Source organism: Vigna umbellata, chromosome 4, assembly GCF_029865625.1.
Source record: "Vigna umbellata cultivar VRB3 chromosome 4, Vumbellata_1.0, whole genome shotgun sequence".
NCBI classification, from domain to species: domain Eukaryota; kingdom Viridiplantae; phylum Streptophyta; class Magnoliopsida; order Fabales; family Fabaceae; genus Vigna; species Vigna umbellata.
Window position 1 is genome coordinate 8,347,026 of NC_142168.1, and position 26,595 is coordinate 8,373,620.

The window sequence follows — 26,595 nt, forward strand, 5'->3', positions numbered from 1 at the left end:
TGTCAAACATAACCAACAATTTCTTTTAATAGTAAGAGAAGTCATTTTTTGTTTTAAGTAGACACAACAAATATTTTAGACATTATATAATAATCTATCGTCCATTTTCTATTCTATCAAATTAATGACATACAATACAGCTATTTTCTATTTATTTCTTCTTTTTAATTCGCTCTTTTTATTCAATTCATCAAAAAATTAAAAAGTTATGTTAATCAATTATTTAGTCATTTTCCTAAATTGTATTTTAGAACATCTGGTCCTTGAGCTTTATCTTAAATATCATTTAAATAAAAACATAGAAATAGTTATATGTGTGTGTATGTAATTTATACAAAAGTGAACTCATTTATTTAAAATATCCTGAAGAATAATTGAAGTAATTGAAATGTAAAAGGAAATAATATATGTGAAATCTAAAATTAAACTAAGGTTAAAAACTTTACAAATACAATATCAAAATTTCAGAACAAATTGAAAGACCAATTAATGATTAATTTATATTTAAGAAACGAGATTGTTAATTAATAAAAGAATCTCAGTGGAAGGAAGAACATGGGTCATTCACTGTAGTTCATTACAGTGATCATGAAACCAACGTAGAAAAAGCACCCCAATTCCGAGCACTGAATTTGAACAATTCAAAATGAAACTGCGAACCCAAAACCACCGAGGAAGAAGCACACAGCTTATTCTTCTTCTTCTTCTTGCTGTTGCGATTCTGTGTGACATTTGCATAGCTGAAAGCAGTGATGGAGATACACACATCAAAGAAGGCCCAGATTCTGTGGTTTGGGTGGTTCAGCTTTCCGATCTTCATTTCAGCGTTCACCATCCAAATCGAGCCCTCGATTTCGCCGAATTTGTGGGCCCCGCTCTCTCCGTCATCAACCCCTCCCTCGTCCTCATCACTGGCGACCTCACTGGTTCGTCTTGTCTTTCATTGCTTTCATTACCCACCTTTTAAGTTTCCATTTTTAAGCTAAAATTGTTTCTGGGGTGTCGAATAATGATGTGTGGGATTTGTTCTAAGAATTTTTACGGTCGTCTAATCATAAATTGGGGTAGTACTGTCGTTGACTTTTGAAACAATGCTTTGAGATGTTAGAATTTAATTAGAATGTACATTGTAAAGGTGTAAACTTGTTAATATGATTATTTTTTTGATATTAATGTTAAAGATGATTTCTGATTGGTTGTCAGTCTTCAAATATTTAAAACAGAGAGCATACCCGTAACTGTTTGTTTTTGTATACTGAATCCCCTTATAAGAGTATTTTTACAAGTGTATAATGATAGTAGACAAATAGAAAAATTTTAAGAAAATTACAAAAATAGACAAGTCTTGTAGTATTTGAATTCATAAGAAGAAGTCGTACATCCCTAGACGTGAAAAGTTGAAATCATGTACTCTGTATACCACTTCAACCTGTATGTATTGTTGAAATCGTGTAGAGGTAGACAACTTCAATAGTACATAATCGATTCAAAGTGTATAAGTCTAAGTCCCACGATAGTTAGAAATGAGAAACTAGAACACGATATAAGGTTGAAGATTCATTAATCCATTGTCTTAAATTTTTGTGTAGAGAGTGATGTCAATTCTTTAAGTGAGTGGACTCGGATCTCATTTGATATTGGGTCTTCTAAATAAACTTCATCCTCGATAGATTCAACAATTTAAAAATACACTAACTCGTGTGAGGTTGTACGATCCGTCTATTCTTGTAATATAGGAGACAAATTTGTCTATTCTCGTAAATAAAACATTTTATAAGGGTACATTGATTGTATAACGTATTTCTTAGGTAATAAAAAGACATGAATTTGATCTATTTTTAAACAAATGACAGAACTAAGGGAAGCTAGTGTGGGGGTAAAACAAAGTAGAGATACCATACCACGTGGTGTTTGATGAAATTTCATGGGTTGTAATTTTAATTTGCTTTAAAAGTTATCTATAGAGATGATTTCTGATTAGATAATTATGTATGAAGATTAAACTCTTTATTCTAATGTTGTGGTTAATGTTGCTGTTTACCAGACGGTAAAAGCAAGGATTTGCTGACAATGAGGCAGAATGAGAATGAATGGGTGGAATACCGGAGCGTACTGGACACTGTTATTGGGAGAAGTGGACTCGACAAGAGCTTGTTCTTTGACCTCAGAGGCAACCATGATAGTTTTGGTGTTCCGTTTGTTGGTTGTTCTTCTGATTTTTTTTCTAAATACAGCATCAGTGGGCAATTAGGAAGAAGTGGGCGTGTCAATAGTGTCACAATTGAGGTCAGTGTCGCATATTTATTTTCTCTTGAGTAAATATCAAATTATTAAATTGAAACGTTGCTGTTTCCCTGACTTTAGAGCATGCATCAAGGTGTTGTTAACGTTCACAATAAGCATATTGTAAGACACAAATTTAAATATCAGACTCCATTTGGTCCATGGAATTTAGGATTGTAAACATTGATTAGAAAATTAAGTGTTGAAACCACGATGAAATACATGCTTATGTACTGAATTATAAAGTTGTTAAAACCAGTTCCTTTGAGCACATGTTTGGACTAGACTAAAGAATTCAGAGCTCTCAAATATTAGGTTTAATTCTTTATATTATTATTATTGCTTGGTGCTATGATGTTGTTTCTTACTTATTTTTACACACTCGCATTGTATCACAGACCAAAGAAAGAAAACATCTCTTTGTTGGGTTTGACAGCACAATGTCAACTGGCTTACGAGGTCCAACCAATCTGTTTGGGCATCCCACAGATCAATTACTAAAGGATCTAGACTTGAAACTCTCACAGTGGGATTCTCAGTCAGAAAAACCAGTTACCAAAATTTCCTTTGGGCATTTTCCACTCTCATTTTCTGCGCCCTCTATTTCTGGAAGGACCTTGGAGGATGTTTTCCTAAAGCATTCCATATCAGCTTACCTGTGTGGGCATCTCCATACTGGATTTGGTGTGAACTTAAAGCGGCACCATCAGTTGAGTGGTCATTTTTCTCCCTTGCAAAAAAAAATTCAGTTCAATATACATCAGAGATCATTTGAAAGTACTGTAAATTGTTCGATGGGAGTCACACCAATTCAAGACTTTTGGGAGTGGGAGATGGGTGATTGGAGGAAGAGTAGAGCCTTTCGAATTTTAGCCATTGATAGAGGCCATGTTTCATATGTTGATGTTGATTTCAAATCGGGAACCAAACCTGCAATTATATTGCCCACTTTTCCATTAGACTCTCGCTTCATGATAACATCTTCATGCCGTCACAACTATGAATGTAAATCTGTGCTCCCTTCATCTTATGAGAAAATTCGAGCTCTGGTGTTTTCTTTTGCCCCAGTTGCATCAGTTGTAGCTAGGATCTACGACTCAAAATCTGGAAACCTTGATTTAGTATTAGAAACACATATGATCAGGCATGCTGATGAGAACACCACGGGAGACCTCTATCTTGCACCATGGAATTACAAAGCCTTTGAGGATGCTTCTCCTGATAGATATTGGCTTCAAATTGAAGCAAATGACAGTGCAGGCAGATCAACTTTGACTGAATTGAGGCCTTTTTCTATCAATGGTCTTAGCCTCAAACTTTCTTGGAGCTGGAAGGAGTTCATGGTCATGGGGTGTCAATGGGCTGCCCTATACTACCCAATATTCTGGTCTGCTCTTTACTTTTTCTTCTTATTCCTTCTTCTTCCAAAAGCTCTCCTTGTTTTTCTAGACAAGAGATACACTTACAAGAACTTCATTGTCAATAAAGGCTTGGTAAATGGTGTATTATGGTTTCTCCAGGAGCTGTGCAGGATCAACACATTATGGTTTGGTTGGATAGCGTACCTATTTTATCTGATATTGTCCCCCTGGTTTATGGGGCAAGTTTTTAATGAAGGGGAAAATATGGTATACATGACCTATATGGGGTGGGCCATAGAGACTTCTAATGGAGAGAGGAAGCTTGAGTATGTTGGATCTCCTGATATCATAGTGGTGGTTCTTCCCCATCTATTATACGTGGTTTTGCCTGCAATTTTGATCACTGGTGCTCTGACAGCAGAAAGAGCAATTTTCCGGGAACATGTGTTAGCATTCTTAGAGAAGAAGAAAGATGACCTTCGTATGGACTCTAGAAAAACTGTATTAAATGACCACCATAGCAGCATAGTATCAAACGTTCACCTTTACAAGAGATGGATTAGGAAGCTTCTGTGTGTGGTGTGCCTGGCAATTTGTTGGAAACATTTTATGGTAAGCCTTAAAACAAAACATTGCAGCATATCAAGCACCAATTTTCTCTTCAACAATTGATATTACTTATATTATCTTTACTCTCTTTGAAATAGTCAAATCCAATTATAATGGAGGAATCTGAAGTATAGTTTGTAAAGAATGCAACCGAAATTAAGAGTTGGTATAACATGGATTATTCCAATTGTAAAGTTCTCAGATAAAATTAAATTGCCAACTTGATGAATTACACAATAATAGGTCAATGTTAGTAGTACCATATGAAACTCTTATTTTAGTTAGAGAATAACATTAAATTTTTTGGTTGTCCTTACTTTTTCCTTTTTCTTTCGTTGTTTTTTGTTCGGTTTCATTTACTTAACTTTTTCCGTTACAGAACTGCAGAACTCTTCTAAAAGCTTATGAGATGAACCCAGTTCTCCATTTTCTGGGCTATGGTATTTCAGTTCCCTTCTTGTTGGCAAATGCTATCATCAAAACCAGAAACGCTGGATGAAACTTGTTCCAGAGGTTCACCTGCATGTCTCCATGTTATGACAACAACCAGAGGAAACACTTGTGGTTGAAGCTGGCTGGGTTCTACAAACATTATAGACTCATCAACTAGTTGTTTGGTATGTTCAACCACCCAAGAAATTACCTCATTCACTATTACGTTTTTGTGTCAGAATTCATAGGGCTTGCCTTAGTTTACGCTAATAGTTGTTAGAAGCACCAAAAAGGACCTATCTAATATGCACTGTGGTAGTGGTTTAACATGGGTTGAAGAAGTATGCAACTGGATTTTTGTGACTCTTACAGTATTCAACAAGGTTTAGAATATAAGTTTATTAATTCACTGTTGAATTGCGTAGTGTTACTGTGATAACAAGACCAAATAAAAAATTGCAAATATATAATCTATTATATGATATTTGATTATTTTTAGAATATTGAAATAATAGTGCAGTGAGTGCTAATTGATCCATAAATGTTATAAAATTTTATAAGCTTCAATAATTTTGTGAAAAAAAATAATAATTACCAAATCAAACTATGGTGAAGTCTTTTCACTGAAATAACATCTCATTACCTTTCATATGTTTCCTTAAATCTCCTGATTATAAAGCAGCAGATAAAAAAACTAAAGGTTTAGGGAAGGGTTATTTTTAGTTGGCAATGTTCAATTATTTTTACTAAGGGAAATCATAATTATTAGAGAACTAGATTTAAAACATTAACACGGATTCAGTTTATCGGCATATAGAAAAAATCATTTAAAGAAGAAAAAAAAACAGTTTAATCATTTATCATAACTAAAAAAACAAGTCTGATCAACTAAAAATTCAATAGTTTCCCATGTGAGTGTCGTCTTCTGCAATTCAATATGAACTTAGAAGGTAATCAAATTGTTTATATATTAATAGGTCAATTAATAAGTAACATTTAATGTGATAGTATATTTATATTCATTTTACTTAAAATACATATAATAAATATAGCTTCATTATTATTTCATACCCATTGATTCTATAATTTAACATTTTACTTGGAATACTTAGAGTTTTAATCCAAGTAAAAAAATTGAAATCAAATACATTATTCAAGAAGATTGAGGACAAATATAAATCAATCACTTTTATTATTAAAAGACAACTGGAAAAATAAAAATAGGGTGCAAATAGTACATTCTCTTTTTATACAACATTTAACAAAATGAAGTCTAAGCTTGCAAAACATAGTAAAGGGAGCATTGGACATGGAGGGTATTCAGGAACTTGCTTACAGTGGTGAACAAAGTCTAAACTAGGAAATCTGAACGTAGGAAAAACGACTATAAGGCAATAAAATGTGAGACATTACATCTTATATGAACTTTCTGGTCGTTCATCAGTGGAAGATGATTTCTGGGATGGCAGCGGTGAAGTTTCACCTTTCACACCTTCACCACCCGGCGATGAGCATCTTTTTGAAAAAAATGCAGCAATACTCTTCGGTCCCTCGCCGGGTTTTTCTGTGTTCAATCAGACAGTTTAGATATTGAAACAAACAACATCAAGACTTCGGGTTGAAACAAACAACATCAAGACTTCGGGTTGAAACAAACACCAGGTTTACCTGTCAAACCAAGCTTATCCAGAACTTCTTTCTTCACCTGGATAAAAATGAGAAAAATAAAATTCAGCATAGATACATACTAGACTCAATCAACGAGAGTCTGTGTCCCAGACAGTAAAAATAGCATTGGCTTTTTAGGTCGTGATGCGCAAATTCATATACAGCTTGGCATCTCAATGACCCGGAAAAATTTATTAAAAACGTGACTGGTATCATATATCATATGAAACTCTTATTTTAGTTTGTGAGATCTCTCCACCAAACTAACCTGCAAACGGTTATCAACGTATTCAGATACTTCGCGTACTTTATTCTTCATTAAGGACTTCGGCAAAGAAGGCAATTTCTGTTGCAAAGACAGTAGCACTTTATTCATACCTTGAGAACAACTTTGAATAGTGGTCACCTGAAAAGTTAACAATCTTTGTAAAGTGATAAAACTTGCATGTTATCTCATAAAATTAGCCACAATGAAGTTGGGAGAGAACAAAAGGGGCAGCTTCCCCAAATCCCTGCACCTGGCAAGTGTCATCTCAACCAACATAATGATTGATTGTTCCCTCAACCAATTTCACTACATTGACTCTAGCAAACTACACATACATTTTGATAGATGCAAGAAAATTATCTAACTCAAACGCATAACTTACAATTGTGAGTAGGTCTGAGTCAGAAATGGCAGCTACACCGGATATTGAACTCGCACCACCTTTACCACCAGAGCGATGGACCTTTTGCTCCTCGTCTTGCATCTTACCCATGGGTATTTCTACAAGTGAGCCGCCAGGAACTATGTACATACTCAAGGCCTGCAAGCACTTCTGCTCCACCTTAGAAATACCACCAGTACTGTGATCTGATGACAACTCCTTCTCATGATTGAAATTTGTTATAATCAAGGGTTGATTTTTCCGGAGAGCAAGGTCTGTCAAACTGTTTATATATTTTTGTTGCCGAAGTAAAGCACAAAACTCCTCATTGTAGCCAGATGAGCTATCATTCCCCTTAGTGTCACCCTCCATTTCCTTTCTGTCCACTTGTGCACCCTATATATAAATAAAATAAATTTAACTAAGCAGTTGTAGTGGTTTAAAAATTCAAAACAGTTGTTTGTTAACGATACTACTGTTCTAGGTGAAATAAAAGAAGCCCTTGAGATCTTGCTCCTATCCCATGGCTGATAAAAAAATATAAACGGCATGCACGGATATCAAGAAATCAAAAAGTCTAAAACATGACTCGTCTCAGAATCAGGAAATGCAAAACATTGTAATAGCAAAAAGACCAAGCCTATACCTCATTTTCAGAGAGATAACCATCGGGTACAAAAAATCCATCTTCACTTTCTTCATCAGACTTCGAGCATTCCTCTTGACAATCCTCTTCATCTTTATCACAATCAGAAAGACTTTCACCAGGTTCCTCCTAAAGTAGACAGAATGTTGTTAGCAGATGGACGGCATCCATTCTAAATCAATTCAATTAAATAGAGAAAAATCAATGCACCTCTTCCCACTCCTCGTCACTGCTGACATCATAATCCAGGTTTGGATCCTTCCTTAGCGGATGGCGTGCTCCAACAATATGACTAGAAGAAAGACAAATTTTAATCACATGCAATCTCAAACAAGAAAATACTGAAAATACATATTATAACACACAAAAGCAAAAGTATCATTGATAAGAACTCTAATGTTAATCATTTAAAAGCATTTAATCAAATCAACAACAGAGCATCTGACATTAGGCACAGTATCTGCATAACTAAACTTTAGACGAACAGTTGAATCACTGGATTTACCCATTTTTAAGCAAATGCATACTACATCCTATTAAAAGTCGAAATAAAAAACCCATGCATGAAGCACAATCCAACCTTTTTGTGGGCCAAACACCATAAAAGGCAGGTCTATGAGACTTATCAAACTGAAATAATTGTCTTGCTCGACGGTACTTCTTGTCATCGTGAAGAGAACCATCGGCATTCACTGGACATGAACTGATATCAGAACTACATTCACCCAACTCATCATCATGAACATCAGTTTTAATAGCTGTCAGCTTAAGCTCCTTAAAAACTTCAGTCCTAGGCTTCTGACGAATGCCCCAGTTCTGTTTTCTGTTTGAGCGAATTGATTGTCCTAAAGAGCGCCATGAAGAAAAGTGTGACCTGAAAAGTGAGACATTTTTAGTTAGATCTGAAAACAGAACCACCAGTGTAAAAAATAATGTTTAAACAAACTTACTTGCGAATCCCCTCAAGTGTTACATCATTGCTTGATGCAAGAGTACAATCCATTGAAAGTGTAGCTGACTCAGACAAACTTTCATTCTTGCTGTTTGACAAATCGGTTGATTTGGTTGAAACTTGGTCATTCTCAGATGAGGAATTAGTTTTACATTTTTTCAGAAAACGCTCCATGAGTGAGGCTTGTTTTTCTAAACTACGCTTCTTCTTTAACTCTGCTTCAGCTTTCTCTCGACGCCGTTGATCCCTTTTTGTTTCCTCTACTTGTTTCTTTTGCTGTTGCCTTTTTATAGAACATTTCTCATCATTTTTTGCCTCACCTTGTGACAATTGTGAATCAGATTCCTAAAAGAATCAAGTGGTTGAAAAACTCTCAGATGTATTAAATAAATATCATTTCATTTTAATATCATATGTATTAAAGATTTTTTAATATACTTTTATTATATAGTGCAAAAAATATATAATAATGCTTTAAAAAAATTAAACTTGATAAGCCATTACAATTATATACTTGCAAAAGTATTAATGTCTAATAAATCAATTTTTAATTCAAAATAAATTATTCAAAAAGTACTGTATCCTAAATTTTAAGAATTGGTACCACTATATTATAACAAATACCATATAACGCAACAGACTGCTACAATCCTGTTAGCTAGCAGAAAATATTCATTTCAAACATATGTAAAACATGATTGCACTGTCAATAAGAGCAGCATCAAGAAGAAGCAACTTCAGCTATAAAAAACACATAGCATCGCAAAAATAGTCACATTTACATTGGGCTGTGTTTCTCGTTGCAGTTCATTGTGCATGCTTGCTTTCTCTTTCTCAGCTTCTCTTCTGTTTCTCTCCAGCTGTTTCATTAGCAATTTATTTTCTTGATTTGCTCTTTTCTTGTCCCTACAATCATAGGTGAGAAAATTAAATCAATCATAGGCATTTAAATAGTAATACACAGATCAAATTATGTTAGGAAGTGTTATGTACATGGCTTCACTGTTTTTCTGCATCGAACTATCCACTAACAAGCGGATATCTGCTTCAGGAAAAGCTTTACTGAGCTTTGTCGATGCCTTCTTTAAGGCATCATTGAAATTTGGCTCACCCTCTAGCCTTTTCAAAGCTGCTATCATTTCTGGAAGAAAAAAATATAGTTAGCAAATACCTAGTAAATAAACAAACAATCTCATTTCTAAAACTTGATCAGATAAAGAACTCATGGAAAGATGAAAACAATTAAACACCAACTACGAACGTAAACTATGGCTAGCTTCAGTATAAATGCAGCTACCATACAAAAAGAAAGTCACAATACCAACAGCAAGATTAAAAACTCACATTCTTACTTTCAAGAAAAATAAATAATTTGATTAATTATAATCAAAGTACGACAACCAAAACTAACTACACTAATAGTGAGCACATTACCAGACACCGCTATAATCCTATCATGGATCCTCTTCCTGCACATGCGTCGAACACCAAACTGTCCTCGAACAGATTGCGGTAACAATTTCAAATCCCTAGTCTGCATCACCGATAAAAAAAAAGTCTCAATTAGAATTGAATGACCAAGCCCTAGCATGCATGTTATACGATTGAATACTTAATTGACTAAACATGAACTGAAATCAAGATAAGCAAGAATTCTCAATCACCTCCCAACACCAAAGACACGACTCGGCGTAGTCCTCTAATACATCAGCATCGGCATTAGGCAATCCATAAGTCACTCGCTGTCCAGCAAACAACACGCTACTCTTCACGGTGGCGTGGGTCACCGGCTCAGCCAGCACGATTGCGCCACTTCCTACCTCTCCGTTCAATCTGTCATTAATCTGCTCGACAAGCTTAGACAGCGGAAGGTCGCTCTCCTCCAACAGAGCCGCGACGACGGCGTTTCGTGAGCCACCGCACTGGCTCAGTTCGACGCCCACCTTCTCGGCCACGGCTTCCTTATAGTAGCGGAACAAGGCGTCTTGCTCCTTCTCTAGGGTTTCGATATAGGCTTGCTTTTCCTCGGTACTCTTTAGGTTTTGCAGCACCAATGGAAGTTTCTTCCGGCTCCGCGGGGTGGTGCTCCTCGGAGTGGTGGTCTTGGCACGATTCGAATTCGGATCTTGAGAAGAAGGACGAGGCGGAGTAGAAAAAAGTTCGGCACCGCCGGCCATGGTCCCTGTGGGCTCTGCCATTTCCACCTCTTCCACTTTTCTCAAAACCTGCTGTGAATTTTGATAACTGATTAAACTTGTGAGATCTGTAGTGAAAATAAATGAACTCCGCCCTATTTCTTATGATGTGTGTAGGAGACTGGATTAAGAAAAGATCGGTTTGGACACATGTATAATATAAACACAATGGTAAAGAAAAACTGAAAATTGGCTTTGGAGAAGAAATGAATAAGGTTTAGAATATAAACACAAAAAAGGGTAATAAAATTTGTTTTTCGCGCCAAACTCGCATATTTCGCTCCATTGCAATCGTATTTTCGGGCATTCGAATCTATTTTTTCGGGTGTCCGAAACCTGTTTTCAACCGTTTTAACCCGATTACAATTGGGTGTCCAAAACCTGTTTTCAACGGTTTAACCCATTACAAAAATATATCATGAAGTAACTTAATTATTATTTCCTTCCCAACCCTTTTAAGCCGATTACAAAAATATACCATGAAGTAACCCAATTATTATTTCATAAATTTAATTTTATTAAAAGTTTCATTTTTTTCATATCTTAAAACTTATGTATTAATTAGGAACTTCACTTAAAGAATATATCATTAAATTGTTAATTGAATAACCATAATAATAGTATAATCGGATAAAACTCATCATAAATTTCTTTTGAAAAAAAAATTAAATCATAAATTAAAATTTATTTATAATGAAATTCTAAAAAGAATAAAAAAAAAGTTATATTGCAAAACTTGTATACATAACTTAGGTATAAGATAAACTTAACTCATAAAAATGTTCGTTGCATTTTTATCTTTGATTTCTCCCTTTTTACAAGGATTTGTGAATAATTTTTTAAAACATGTCTTAAACCAAAAACAGGAAAATAAAAAAATATGATAATTATTAAATATTTAAAAAATCATAAATGATAAAAATTACAACCATTATAGTTTAATGATAACATATCCATAAAAAAAATTTCAATGTAACTAGTGAATTTTGTTACTAAAAACATAATGAACATATTATTTTATTGTAAAAATATATTTAATATTATAAAACTTAAAATTATTTTTTCTTTATTAAGAAATTATTAAATTGTGATTTTGGTTTGAAAATATTAATATATTTTTTTTAAGTTATATAGATATCATATGTTAAAATTAAATATAAAAAATATTGCCTGAAATTAAATTGGATAACATTTTAAGAAAACAAATTGAATTGTATAATAATTTTTAGTAAACTAAACTCAACTATGTTGAATTATTTTTAAACTAATTTTAGAATTATTAAGTGCAAATTGTTTCCAGTATACATTTTTTTTTAAACATGTTTTTCAATGTCATAAAATGTAGTAAGTAAGTTGATTTAGCAAGAAAACAACTTACAAAAATTTAAGTTACATTTACATTTTAATTCAAATTTAATTAACAAAATCAAATTTTGTTGTGCAAGTTAGTTCAATGATATTAATGTCATCTTAATTACGGATTAAATTTAGTAGATATTTGTGAATCCAAATGTGATTTTTGATTTTCCATGCAGGAGAACTTTATGGTTGTGTAATTTAGCTTAATATTGTTGATTTTTACTTACTACATTGTTTTGAAGATAAGATATAAGAGGATAAAATATCATGATTACTTTCTGTAACATGATAATTTGTTGCGTTAATATAACATGATAGTGTTGTTTCATATTTACATTATTTTATCAATTTAGTGTATTTCTCGTCCCTAATAAAAAGTTGACTTGCATATGAAAACAATATAATTAGTAAGAGTAACATGTTAATTATCGATTTATTTAATCAATTTATTAGCTAGTTTGAATAATATAGTGATATACTTAACATAACTTATCTTAGAACATTTTTATTTATATCATATGAGATTGGTTATTTAATTTCTATCTTATATCTTCTTTAACCTTTTTCTTTAATATTAGGTTTATATTTTAATATACTTTTTTATCATTTTTAATTCTTTTATCTATGATTACATGTTTTCAGTTTTACATAAACGAAAAATATACATTATAAAGTAAATAAAATTTAAATTTAATTAACATTTGTTAAATCATTTATTTAAAATAAAATTACTTATCTAAATAAAAAATGTATACAATTCTTTTTATATAAAGTTCTATCAGAGTTTAATTTTCTCTAAAAAAATTTAAAATTATAATACATAGAAATTTATTTCGTTTAGAAAAAATAGTTGTAATAAAACTTTTATGATATTTTATATCATTTTATTTTTATCAACTCGGTTATCATAAGCAGTTTTGTAAAGTTGTTTTTTTATTAATGTATTATTTTATGAAATTTGATCATATTGTATCGTAGTCTAATAATTACTGAATATTTTTAATTAATTAGATTTTTTTTAAAGAGATTAAATTTCTTATTACAAAGAAATAACATATTATCAATTAATTTTATTAATGAAAATATTTTTATCAATAAAACAAAATTTATTAATGAATTTAAATAATTTTAAAATTTTAATTGTCTATTAAAAATATATTGATAAAATACGTATGTAAAATCTTATCAATAATTTAAAATTTGTATTATTAGTAAATATTTCCATCAATAAAATCAGGTAAATGAATATCAGATTTTTTAAATGAATATAAGATTTTTTTACTTTAAACTTTGATTATATTATAGTAAAAAAAATTCAATTATAGATTTTTTAAAAATTTATCACTAAACTCAGTGATAATTAACTTTAAAAATTTATTGATACATCCATCCGATTTTTACATTTTTTACTTAAAATCACATTACATAATAATATATTTTCATTAAAAGATAATTTCTTTTGTGTAGTTATATGATGTAATTTTATCTTTTATGTCATTTTATGAAATAATTTATATATATACAAAAATTTCAAGTCAATCTACCTGTTCAAAATTTATAATGGAGTTTCGTTAAATATTTCCTATAAACTATTAGTTAAGTTTTTAATTATCAATGTTTTATAAGAAACATTCAAATTACATTTTTCTCCTTCTTATTTTTTTTCAAAACATTCAAGTTTGTATTCTCTGTTCATAGTTGATGTACCGTATGGGTCGGTCTGTCCAGAGCAATCCCGAGACTTAGCCAACCACCAACGTTTCTCCTATCTTATTCTTAACAGCATGGGGGTGGCTGTTCGTGTAGAAGTTCACTTCACACGCTATTTGACCGACCATTCCACCATTTTGGAGTAAGGCCGATTTATCGCTCGGACGACCGCTTAAGACTGACCGACAGGTAAGCCGGGTAGTTAAGATAAGAGATTAAGGTAAATCAGGATTAGAACTATTGGTTTGGAGTTGGGCCGTAATTAACTTTTCACTAATCCCAAACCCATAGCAAAAACTATAAATAGAGGTAGTGATAGCCAGGTTGCATTTACTGCGCATTTATTACTGTTTCATCAAAATCGCCAAGTGTACAATGGAGTTTGGAGTGTACAATGGAGTTTGGAGTGGACAGTGGAGTTTGGAGCGAGACAGGACGACAAGTGAACGAAAACAAATTATGGAGTCCCCAGATAACGGAAAGAATTGACCTTATTTATACCAAAGACAATTATCCTATCACATTTTAAGTTGTTACATTGTTCATATAATTAAGTAATTAATTCATTGCTATTTCAATCCTTAAGTTTTCTCTCAAATAATCAAAGGTTGAATAGTCATATTAAAGGTTGAAATTGTTATTCTTCGCAATTTTTGATGAATTTGACAACTACAACAATTCCAAACTTTTTCAAACAAATTCAGGTAAGTTTTTGGCGTCTCTCATATTCCTATGAAAATTATGTTTATATATGACAATTTGTTACAACATTTGTAATTTTTAGGTTTGTCGTTTCGTATTCTCGTATTCGTATTCTTACACGTGTTTACATGTTTTACTTTGTGTGTGTTGAATAACTTAACTATGATCGATTTTTCAAGTTATGTTTAAATTTTTAGAACTTTAAGAGGTTTTGTGTTATAAGATTTACTTAAAGATGTCATTTGGTGTATTACACCCGTGGTCTAAATTATAACTTATGAGAGGTATCACATAACATGCCTCGAAAAGAAAAAGAAAAACACTGTGAAAAATGAAGAAGTAGTTGATGCATGCATAATATATTATTCAATCAATTTTATTTCACTTTTTAATGGTAACAAATCCAGCAATATCTTTTCATGTTGGAATGTATCTTATAGTATGTATTTTTTCAAAATTGAGAAAAGAAAAAGAAAAGTAGATTAATATTTATTTACCTCACTTAATTTCATAATTATTAAATAATATTATTATTTTCTACAGTCTACTTTTTAAAAGATGATATAAAACAATGGTTAAATTTAATGTTTACGGATAATAGTTTAGTTTTTCTTTTTTGTTTGTGTAGTTGATTTTATTTACAATAATTTAATTTCGTATAAAAATTATATTATATTTACCAAATGATCAAAATAACTTAGTATAGAGGAGATTGATTGATCAATATTAAAACTAGTTAACCCTCTAACTAATCTATAGGTCAGCAATCAAATATAAACAGAATTGGATTATGACTAGACCCATTTTTTCCATAAATAGTCTACAAAAAGTTATAAATAAATTAAAAATATAATAATTCAAATTTTTATTATATATTTATTATAACTTTTTAATCAATGAAATTCAAACCTTTAAGTGGAATGTGACACAAATTAATAGCAATTCGATTTAAACGTTATGCATGCTGTCCGATGTTGTTAACGATAGGTGTAATGTTTCCAATGTTGTTACCGTTCGGTTTAATCTGCTCTGCTGTGGCACGCTCTTCGATGGCAATTAGCGGTGCATGGCAGGTTAGGTCTGCCATGCTCTGCTGCTACATTACTCTGCCCTGCAACTTTCGATGTCTGCTGTGAGGGGAAAAACATCCAATAGTGAAAATTTGGCCCCAGAGCAGCATAGCCGTTAGACAAGATTTATTTGAATTCTTGTTCCAGAGACCACTGTGGCAAAAAAACAGAGTGCACAGATAAGATACCTTTTTATTCACTCAGATTGGAGAGTTTATATTTTCGTCATCTTAAAAAGTTTCATTTCAAGTAGGCTAGAAAATCAGCCAGAATTTACTTTCCTGATAATTATCAAAACCTGATTCATTTTTTAAAAAAGAAAATGGAGAAGTTATTTTAAAAGATAATATTAATAATTACAATTATTTTGTTACTAGTAATAATTTTATAGTTACAAGTAATAATTTTTAAGAATTTATTATTGACTAATATTAAATATTATTGATAATTATTGATGTAAAAGTTATAGTACAATAGAAAAGATAAGGGATTTTAAAGTTTTTTTAAAATTTAATTAATTAAAAAAACTAATAAATTAATATTGAAGAAATAAAATTTAAATGAGAAATTTTATTAAGTATTTATATAACATATAAAATAAAATAATGTATAAATAGAATCAATGTTATCAAAATAGGTTGTAGAATGTGGGCTAGTCTGGTCACCACGAGTTTGGACTAGATTGAAAATAAATTAAAATTTGGATATGGACTTATTTTGAGCCTGATCCATTAAGAACTTGGCTCATGTTGAACTCATTTGTTTTTTATACATACTTTTTTATTATATTTAGAGTTTAAGATTATTTTATATTGAAATTTATTTAAATTTGAATTAGAAAAGAATATTACTTTTTATAATTGAAAAAAAAAATTGTCATTAAGTAAACTAGTGAGTCAACATGTCTAATACATCAACCTATGGTGGGTTAGGCTAAATTCGAATTATTTTAACTTACTAATAAATAAACCGTGTTGGGTTAGTGGTTAACCCACAGTGGACTGAGTTGGATGAGACTGATCCATTTTGATATTAGTTTTGGTTTTATGTGATTATTAGTATATTTTTTTAAAAAGTAAAAATTGTAATTTTAAAGTAAATTTTGTAAAATATGATCGATTTAATATAATGAATGTGTGGGTTAAAAAGAAATAATATTCAACTAAGACATAAATATTGTGCATGTAAAATTCAAATTTTAGGTCTATAATATAAAATTATTATTTGAATTCATATATATATATATATATATTCAAATTTTTGAATAATATTAATAATTATACTTTTTTAGTATTATGAAATAGAAGTAAATGTGAATATTATCAAATAATATGATAAGTAAGTTAACAAATTGAATTTTAAAATGCATATAAGAACATTAAAGAGTCTGAAAGGTGAAAAACGATAAAAGAAGATAAAAAACTAAATTTAAATTGATAAAATTAATTTAAAATAATATTAAATTTTCTTCGATATTAGTATATGAGATACACAATTCTTTTGGCCACCTTCGAATAATAATTGAATTGTTGATAAAAATCAAATTAATGATACATGAGATGATGAAGTTAATGTACAGACAAATACACTGTTTTCCATCGTTATTGATTTGGTGATAAACAGTTTAATGGTAATTTTTTTAGAAGCTTTTGCAATAACTAGTGATGTCGCAACTAGTAATGGAGGACATGGAAAAGCAAAAAATATTAAATCAATTGTATGATAATGACAACATGTCATGCTTTATTACATTATATTACAAAATATCTTTGCATGATAATTATGTTAAATGTTCACAATCATAATAATAATATTTAAACAATGAATAAAATAAAAATACTACTACTACAATTTCAATACAAGGACATGATATAATATATAATTTTATTATCTTAATTGCATTTTCACATTTCGGTAATCTTGATATAATATATATCATATTAAATAATTAAGAATGGCAAAACCAAAACACATTGACTAATATAGACACATCCAAAACATTGATTGATGTTGAGTTATCATTTACACGTGATAGGTTATATTGTTTGAGTATTTATTTGTATTTTATCGACTAATAAAACAACTATTTAAGTATAGGTATCTATGGTTACATTATTTTTGTGTGACTGATCCTCCTACCATTTAAGTCTTACTTAAAAACAAAAAGACCCATAATGCATAATCTAAAATCTCAACCTTCAATACACGTATTTTTATTGTTCAAATGCGATGAATTATGCAAAATGCATAACATCCTTTGTAACTTCTGAGAAATTCATTATGCGATGAGTATTACATTAATGCATAACATCCTTGTTACAATTCAAGACATTGGTTTACGTGGTAGTCATTAAAAGTAATGATTATTTGTTTTAATTTGGCACACAAGCTCCCTTGTAGGCTCTTAATCTTTATAGAAATGTCTTTACCACTTTTTTATAGACAGTATTACGGTCAAAACTTTTTTTGATGAAGACATTGTGATTGATGTTGGGATTTTTTTTATATTGGATTGTAAAATATTACACATTAAAATTGGTGATGAAAATTATCACATATACGATAAGTTAGTTATAAAATAACATAATCCAATAAAAAAAATACGCAAAAATTATAAAATCATTTAATACTCAATAACCTACAAATTTTTTATTAAAAACTCAAGTGAACATACTTTGATTTATCACATATTACTTAAAACTTAATGACATTTTATTTATGTATTATTTTATTGCATGTAGCACAAGTAGTTTCACCTAATCCATTATCAAAAAAGTTGCATGTACCCATTTTTAATTGCATCTTATGAAAAGTATGTCATTACATTTTTTATATGATAAAAAGAAAATACATTGACAATAGTCCCTTTTCACTTTTTTTTCCTCAATTTTCTTTTCAATTATTTTCTTTAATTCCTTTAACAGGTACTAAATTATTTTAATTTTGTATTATATTTTTTTAAGAGTCCTCATTTATAACTTGACAACAAAATTATTTTTTCTCGTTAAATTTGTTTTCTATAAAGTTGTAAAATGGCATAATATGTGTAACGCAATAATGTTTGTAATGTGAAGAGAATAAGATCCACAAAAAATTCAGGTTGGGCTGGAGATTATGATCCAAAAGCGCACGAACTTGGTCCACTCAAAACCTATGGCTTATGTTCGATCTCTCAACCATTTCACCTTCGTATCACATGCTGCACCCATGCACACACCACACAAATAATAACCCAAAAAAAAAAAACAAAAAACAGCAATTCTGAAGGAAATGCTCAGAAGCAGCACTTTAACACAGAGTGTTACAGTCACCTGTGTTCGTCACAGTCACAGACAATGGCACCAATCAATTCCTGTGAACTATAGAGTCTGTGACGCTTCTCGTAACACTCTGTCATCGAACTCCGCGATCTTCAAGTGGAAGAGAAAATCGAATACTAAACGTAACAGCTCTGGAATGGGAACCTTCACCACGCGCGCGTTGGCGCAGCCGCTGAGGAACGCCGATGAGCTCATCGATTCCGTCGAGACGTTTATCTTCGACTGTGACGGTATGTTACTGAATTCGAACGCTTCATGTATTTGTGTTTCGCACACATCATTTCATTTTTATACCGATTCAGGAAGAGTTTTACTTTTATACATTTTTCATTGTAAATGTTTTTATATTCTCAGTTCAATTAATTAGAGATCAATTTAAATATAACTATTGTAAAATTATTTAGCTATTTTAAAAAAATGGTTAATATTTTACTTATTTTTATGTATATGCCAAAACTGAAACTAGACTAAGCTCGAAATGAAGTCGATTATAGAGATTAAACGATTAATTTGACAAAAAAAAACTCTATACTGTTTAATTTTTGTATGCTATTAGATCAAATTCTTTTACATTATCAATCAATAAGAAGTCAACTTTTGAAATAGTTATTATACAATTAAATAAAACTCTATAATAATAAACTGCTAATACGTGATTATCGGTGCATTTTAGATAAATTGCAGAGAAAGTTGTTTTTGAATGTATGAGTTTAATATTCCAGCTTGTCCGTGTCATGTTAATGGATCTCATACATGATATTTGTGTACAAAAGTGACCTGATTAATGGAAAAAATTGTGATGCTTGATTTTTTTTTCTGAGGTCCTTCGGGGAAAAATTACAATATCAATATGATTCCAACTTCTTGTTTCAAAAGTATATTGACAAAATGCGAATTTCCTTTACCATTAAAACTTAATTCACAGGAGTTATATGGAAAGGGGACAAATTAATAGGAGGAGTGCCCGAAACACTTGACATGCTCCGGTCAAAGGTTTGTGTGCTAATGTAGGCACTAGGCTTTTACCTGCAAAGGTCAATGTGAACTATCCTTCAATTTATTATTGTTCATTTCTGGCAAAAAAGTCTGAGGTTTGTGATTAATCTCTAGGGAAAAAGATTAGTTTTTGTCACCAACAACTCAACCAAGTCTAGGAAGCAGTATGGAAAGAAGTTTGAATCCCTTGGCCTGAATGTCAGCGAGGTTAGTCCACATTTGTTGTTCCTCTCTTTGTTAGCACTGAAATTGTTTAGTGAATAATAATGAATTTGTAATCTTTAACTATTGTGTTATTTCAGGAGGAGATTTTTGCGTCATCCTTTGCTGCTGCTGCATATCTGAAGTCCATTGATTTCCCAAAAGATAAAAAGGTAAGATATAATCTTTTGGTTTGCAGTAGGACCCAAACTATTATTAAGTATTTAATCTAGGAACACTTTTAACCTCAAATGGTACCCTAAGTTAACATCAGGAGTAACTAAACGCTGGCCTCCAGGTTAACACTTACTATTATGGCATGCCTTTTGTTTGGGAGATTACACTTATTCCCCATGCTTTGTTATTTTGAAAGGACCATTTTGTAAAGGAAGGGATATGTGTGATTCATTTTTTTCATTTAACAGAAAAGGTTATCCAAGAGTAAGAGCATTCCATTAAGTAAGGAACGCTAGATTAATTTTCCCAAACACGACAAGTCTCAATACATTCCACTTAAACATAAAAGTTCACAAAATCTTACATTTAAGTTTTGATTTGTTTAATACCCCTTCGCTGAATTTATCAAGGTTATCCATTATATCCTTACGGACATGTATATTTATATGAAAGTTTCATTGATGTAGTTGACTAGTAAAGAGGCTCTTTGTTTCTGCAATGAACCTTTCTTCCCTTAAAATTCTTCCCCGTAACTTTGTTTGGCGTTTTATCTCAACATTTGTTGAAATATATTCTCTCTACCTTTATAATTATGCCAACTATTTTTATGCTGGAATCTTAACATGTTTCATTTTATCTGTGTGGTATTTTCTCCTGGCATAAAGTTTCCTATTTGTTACTTCTATTGGTTGAAAGCGAAAATACATTTAACTTGAAATCCCTTAATTCCTGAAATGCAAAGTGTCCTTTACCCGCATTCCTTTTGTAAAGCTGTATCCATTAGCAGAAGCTGCATCTATTTTTGTGTTAGCTGTCATGATGGGAGAATGAATGGCGGTGTAACAGATGATTTTCTTGTAGGTTTAAAGGGCATATGCAAACCTAAGAAAATTGCAGAAGAAACAATTAGAAAAGACCTTGCCCAATATGGCCGCAACTCAAACTTGGATTTTGATGAAACCTATTGGGCAATGTCTTTGATTACCACATGGCGTAATATGAATCATATGACATATTTTGAACCCAAAAGATTAATTGATTTTGAGGCCAAGCTAATGATAAGTGAAGTCAACGATATATATGTGGAAACTCTTGTAGTAATTGCAACGCTGAACGTAATACTACCGCGATTTTCGTGATATTAAAGTATATTTCTCAAGCAATGCTTCAGATCATTATCATTTGAATTATGTTGCACCTGAATACTATATCTTTCATAAATATTAGTTATTTCTGCAACCGGTGTATAAATCTGAAAGTTAAGGACTGATACATGAAAGTTATTTCGTGATTTAGGTTTATGTCATTGGAGAAGATGGCATCTTGAAAGAGCTTGAGCTTGCTGGATATCAGTACCTTGGTGGGCCGGTATGTACTATTGAGTTCCATATGCAACATATTTACCGTCTGTCTTTTTAATACTTATAAATCTGATCAATAGGTCACTGTGCAATATCATTTGTTTGTTTATTTGTTTCTTTTTTTCTTCCAAAATCAGGTTGATAGATAACAACACATAAATTAGATTTGAATGTTAATGAATGGGATATAATAATCTCAACTTCTAGTGTAGAAGAAGGGCGCAGAAAGTCAAATAAAACTTGTAGGTGACGTACGTGGTACTTTTATGTCTTTCTAAGGGAAAAGGAGAAGCTAATAAAAAGTGTAAAAAGTAGTTATGCATAATATTAGTATGGAATTATCCTTATGTCTGATTTCTCTATCCCACTTTTATATGCATGTTCTTCATTTAGGAAGATGGCGGGAAAAAGATAGAACTGAAGCCAGGTTTTTTGATGGAGCACGATGAAAATGTATGTGCTTCCTGCCTTTATTGAAAATTTTAAGATTTTTATTTGATATTATTTGTAGTTCGTGTAAAAAAATGTGAATATTTATTAGGTTGGAGCAGTTGTTGTTGGGTTTGATCGCTACTTCAACTACTATAAAATCCAGTAAGATTTCAAAGCTGTCACCGAAACATTAAGGACACTTTTATGCACTAGAGTTAGACAGATAGCGTGCAACGGTTCTATTTTTATTTTCCTGTTTTCTTTATAAAATGTTGCTGTCATTGAGTTCCAGGCGTAAGAGATATCTTATTCCTTCAAATCTGTACATGTTTAATGCAGAAGAAGATTTATTTTTTCTTTGGTTAGCAAAATCTGAGTTTTATGAGCCTGAAATGTTTTCTTAAAGCAGTCGATGTTGCATATATTTTTAATATGCAATAATGTTTGTCTTGCACTATTTTATGGGGTTGGGAGATGGGCTGAAGGAAGAGAGAAAAAGAATGGAAAGGAAAAAAAGGAAGAAAAGCAAATGTGATAGATTATGTGATGGAAAAGGAAATGATAGGTAGAAATAATAGAGAAAGGGGTGTGAGAAAATAATATCCTTTAGCATGAGCATGATAAAGACGGCAATCCTATTTCAAAAGTCACGCTGAGGTAGATAGAAACTCTGGATTTGTTATTATTGAATATTACTTTTTCCTTCGTGATGAAAGGTATGGAACACTCTGCGTACGTGAAAACCCTGGATGCCTTTTCATTGCTACAAATCGTGATGCTGTTACTCATCTCACAGATGCTCAAGAATGGGCCGGTTTGTCCTTCTTTCTTCTCTCCTTATTGATTTTATTTATTACTTTGTGCATAATAATCTCAGGACTCGTTTGATTTTTCTTCATTATGTCACACTTACAGAATTAGAGCAGATTACATAAGAAAACAGCAAAATAAGTGTTTCAAAACAGGGTCACAAACTAGAAACAGTTCAAAGTATCAACATGGGAAATATGATTATGCACTTGTTACTATCCCTATAGTTAGTAATTCTTGAAATGGTATTAGAATAATTTGTACTTGCATTTCAGGTGGGGGCTCAATGGTTGGCGCCATCAGTGGATCTACTCAACGTGAGCCGATAGTCGTTGGAAAACCCTCAACGTTTATGATGGATTACTTAGCAAACGAGTAAAAAGCTTTCTGTTACCATATTTTTTATTTTCAGTGCATGATAGATAAGTTATCCGTGGCATAAATAATCTGCTTGAGTGAATGGTATTGTGTTGCTTAATGTTTTTATGCGTGGTCTTCCTATATCACAAGACATTTTAAATCTTGACACAAGTCTTATCTTTTTACACATCTTTGCACCTAATCATTACTTCTTCATATTTCCCATCTGTTGCTGCAATGGATCATTTTCCCAGCCTTTAAGAGTAACGTGATCATTAAAAAGAATATACTTTTGTAATTTTGAAGAAAAAGAGAGAAAGAAGAATTAGTGGAAGCGGTCGTATAAATTTGTTGAGCTGTTGAGATATTATTGTCCAAATTTTTGCCGGGATCGCAGATTATTAAACTGTTCTATTTATTCCTCACAGATTTTTAACCATAAATGTGTTTATGTCTGATGTTTTTCAATGGGAAATGGGGAATGAGAAAGGACAGTGGGACAGTCCACTGATGCCCCCATAGGGATGAGAAAGTTTAGAGACTTCATCGCTATTTTTAGTAAACCACTATTCTCTCTAGAAAGTTTAGGGCAATGGATAGTAAACTGTAAATAACTTTTCTCTCTAGAATTTCCCTTAACTATTGTAATTTCATTGAACAGATTTGGCATTTCGAAGTCACAGATATGCATGGTTGGGGACAGATTAGACACTGATATCTTATTTGGGCAAAATGGTGGTTGCAAAACTCTTCTTGTGCTCTCCGGAGTCACCACGCTGCCCATGCTCCAGAGTCCTAACAACGCCATACAACCAGACTTTTACACCAACAAAATTTCAGATTTTCTTAGCCTTAACGCTGCAGCTGTATGACCATACAGTTTGCATTTATAATTTAATTTATAAATGTATCATCCCCCAATTGAAGGTGGGGAAGGAAAATCGTGTATTTTATTTAAGTAAATAATTAGAAAATGTTCCTTTATTTTTCCACTAAAGAGAATTGTGTACAAGATTATGAAATGGTTATCTGTCAATATAAATCTTAATTATGCAAACTGTCTCATGACGTTTAAAGTTATCATCTGGAAAACAAAAAAGGAGTCCCGGAGTGACGTTGCGATTCTTGAATTAAGCAAAAGTGAAAATAGGATTTCAATTTCTTCTACATCGATACTAAAAAGAGATCTTTTCATCTAAAATCAAGAGGTTTTTTAAACAATTTTGATCGTGCATTTTTGTTACACTGCTTCTTACAATCTTAGTATAAAAAAGAGATCAAGATCTGGGAGAAATTATCTTTTCATCTTAATGAAGAAGAATATCAACAATTTTGTTTCTTTAGCTTTGTTAATTGTGAGATCAGATTTTAATACCAACAACGAATTCTGAATGAGATTTAGATAGTATAATTCAGGTCAAATTTTAGATAAAGTCTTGAAATCCAAAGTAATCCTAAAAATAAGACTTAATCATAAAATAAGTTATTTACTAAACATTGTTCTTCAAAATTAATTAGGATGTTCAGAATTTGACATCATACAACAAAATTCAAAATATAAAAACCTCGTAGGCCAGATATAATAGGCAAAACTGATATATTGTAGTAATTGAACTTCTGATGGACAAGGAAAATAGGTAACAACAAAAAAAATGAACGGAGAGAACAACCACACTCCTAATTACATCACAGACAAACAAACGAACACACAATTATCTATATCAGGAGAAATAAGCATCCAATTCTCCAACAAATCAACGAATTTGATGACCATATATCAGTAGAGAAGCATCTTGTTGTTCTTGTTCTTGTCATTAACAAGAATCAAACTTGGAAAGGCCATGGCCAATCCTTCAAGTCCTCATCCTGCTGCACCTTCCCACTCTTCATAGGCACAATAGTACCACTACTTCCCTCAACACAAGCATAGTACTTCAAGAAAAAAGCAAGAGTCAGCACCACCCATTCCAAGCAAAAGATCAAAATGGTGAGTCCACCAGCCAATTTCAGAATGACAGCACCATCTTCCTCCCTTACATATGACTTCAACTGCCCCAAAAAGTCCCCAGTTCTAGTGAACACCAGCACGGAAACCGAACCCTGAAAAATTGCCGTTAACACAGTGGCCACCATGTGTGCAGAGTACCAGCTATTGGCCCCCACAGCAGCACAACCCGAGATAGCACCCGCGATTGTAAAGATCTGAAGAAGGATGAAGAAGAAGCCACAGAGAGAGGGGATGAGGCGCAGAGAAAGGGTGAGGAAGATGCAGCTGGAGGCTGCACCCAAGAGAATGTAGTTGCAGAAAAGGAACACCTTGTGGGTGTTGTAGTGGCGTGGCGTGATGGAAGAAGAAGAGTTCATTGTGGAGAGACCCATTTGAGTTTAGAGTGACAAGATTGAATCTTTGGAAGAGGGAAGTGAAGATGGAGTGATTGGGTTTAGGATTTGTGATGGGTGGAGTGAGAGCGGTGCTTGCTATTATAGGTGTTCTGAAGTTCCTGCTCATAACGGTCTTATTTTTTGTTCGTCATTTGTTTGGTTGGTGGAATGTGACCGTTGGGGAAAGTGGACCTAGCCAGCTGTGATGTTAACGTTGGATTCTCCAACGCCTATTTGTTCTTTTAATTCATGTCTTTTGGCATGCTATTTTTCGTTTCTTTTTTATTCCAATAATTTGGATTAGGAGCTTTGCTTTAAATGTTTTATGTCATATGATGTGATTAATAAATATATAACTTGGAAAATTCAGTTTCAAATATGTAAGCATAAAAAATATATATTGAAAAAAAGAGAGGTTAGAATGTTAAATGAATTTGAAGGATTTTAAGATTACTTTAGATTTTTTGGATGTAATTGTTTAATATTTTACTCTCTCACATTACATCAGAAATAAATTAGAGACGATAACTATCACACGAGTTATTAATAGAAATAAATAATTCGTTATATATTGTTAACGACAACTAAGCATTACAAATATAATAAATAAATAAAAATTACCTAGACCAATGAAACTTAGTTTTATTAAAACGTTTTTTTGTGTCTTTAAATATGATCACCATTTCTTCTCGTCTACCCCAGTTGATTTTGAAAAAGAAAAGGAAAGAAGTAGTTAAACTATATAAATAATAGTCAACATCATAATATGATAGAACAGTTATTGACTTGCAGATAAGGAGTTAATCTTACGGTCATTCAAAATAGCTATAAAATTTAAAATTTTATCTAGAATAGAGTATTTCAAAACTATACAAAACAACTAGAAGATACTAACTAAACTAAACAGCAACGTCATCGT

At 31.7% G+C, this 26,595-nt stretch overlaps 4 protein-coding genes across 4 annotated transcripts; 2 read left to right on the forward strand and 2 right to left on the reverse strand.

Moving 5' to 3' along the window:
- The first annotated feature begins 536 nt into the window (after positions 1–536).
- LOC124825304 (Calcineurin-like metallo-phosphoesterase superfamily protein) lies at positions 537–5,194 on the forward strand. Its single transcript, XM_047297891.2, has 4 exons — positions 537–926; positions 2,045–2,286; positions 2,682–4,256; positions 4,633–5,194. Exons 1-4 carry the CDS (start codon positions 647–649, stop codon positions 4,750–4,752), a joined length of 2,217 nt encoding a protein of 738 aa, XP_047153847.1. The 5' UTR covers positions 537–646; the 3' UTR covers positions 4,753–5,194.
- A 666-nt stretch (positions 5,195–5,860) lies between these two features.
- Positions 5,861–10,994, reverse strand: FAS1 (chromatin assembly factor-1 (FASCIATA1) (FAS1)). Its single transcript, XM_047297893.2, has 12 exons — positions 10,266–10,994; positions 10,036–10,135; positions 9,595–9,742; positions 9,384–9,507; positions 8,600–8,946; positions 8,230–8,523; positions 7,860–7,941; positions 7,650–7,778; positions 7,004–7,399; positions 6,622–6,759; positions 6,354–6,390; positions 5,861–6,249 (listed from the first exon to the last, which is right to left on the reverse strand). Exons 1-12 carry the CDS (start codon positions 10,797–10,799, stop codon positions 6,095–6,097), a joined length of 2,484 nt encoding a protein of 827 aa, XP_047153849.1. The 5' UTR covers positions 10,800–10,994; the 3' UTR covers positions 5,861–6,094.
- Positions 10,995–18,836: 7,842 nt separating this feature from the next.
- LOC124825306 (phosphoglycolate phosphatase 1A, chloroplastic-like) lies at positions 18,837–24,351 on the forward strand. The gene is made up of 10 exons (XM_047297894.2): positions 18,837–19,187; positions 19,883–19,950; positions 20,068–20,160; positions 20,256–20,327; positions 21,628–21,699; positions 22,086–22,145; positions 22,234–22,286; positions 22,841–22,938; positions 23,210–23,309; positions 23,956–24,351. The coding sequence occupies exons 1-10, from the start codon at positions 18,908–18,910 to the stop codon at positions 24,164–24,166; spliced, it is 1,107 nt and encodes a 368-aa protein (XP_047153850.1). The 5' UTR covers positions 18,837–18,907; the 3' UTR covers positions 24,167–24,351.
- Positions 24,352–24,874: 523 nt separating this feature from the next.
- Positions 24,875–25,757, reverse strand: LOC124825307 (uncharacterized). Its single transcript, XM_047297895.2, has one exon. It carries the CDS (start codon positions 25,671–25,673, stop codon positions 25,119–25,121), a length of 555 nt encoding a protein of 184 aa, XP_047153851.1. The 5' UTR covers positions 25,674–25,757; the 3' UTR covers positions 24,875–25,118.
- Positions 25,758–26,595: the final 838 nt, after the last annotated feature.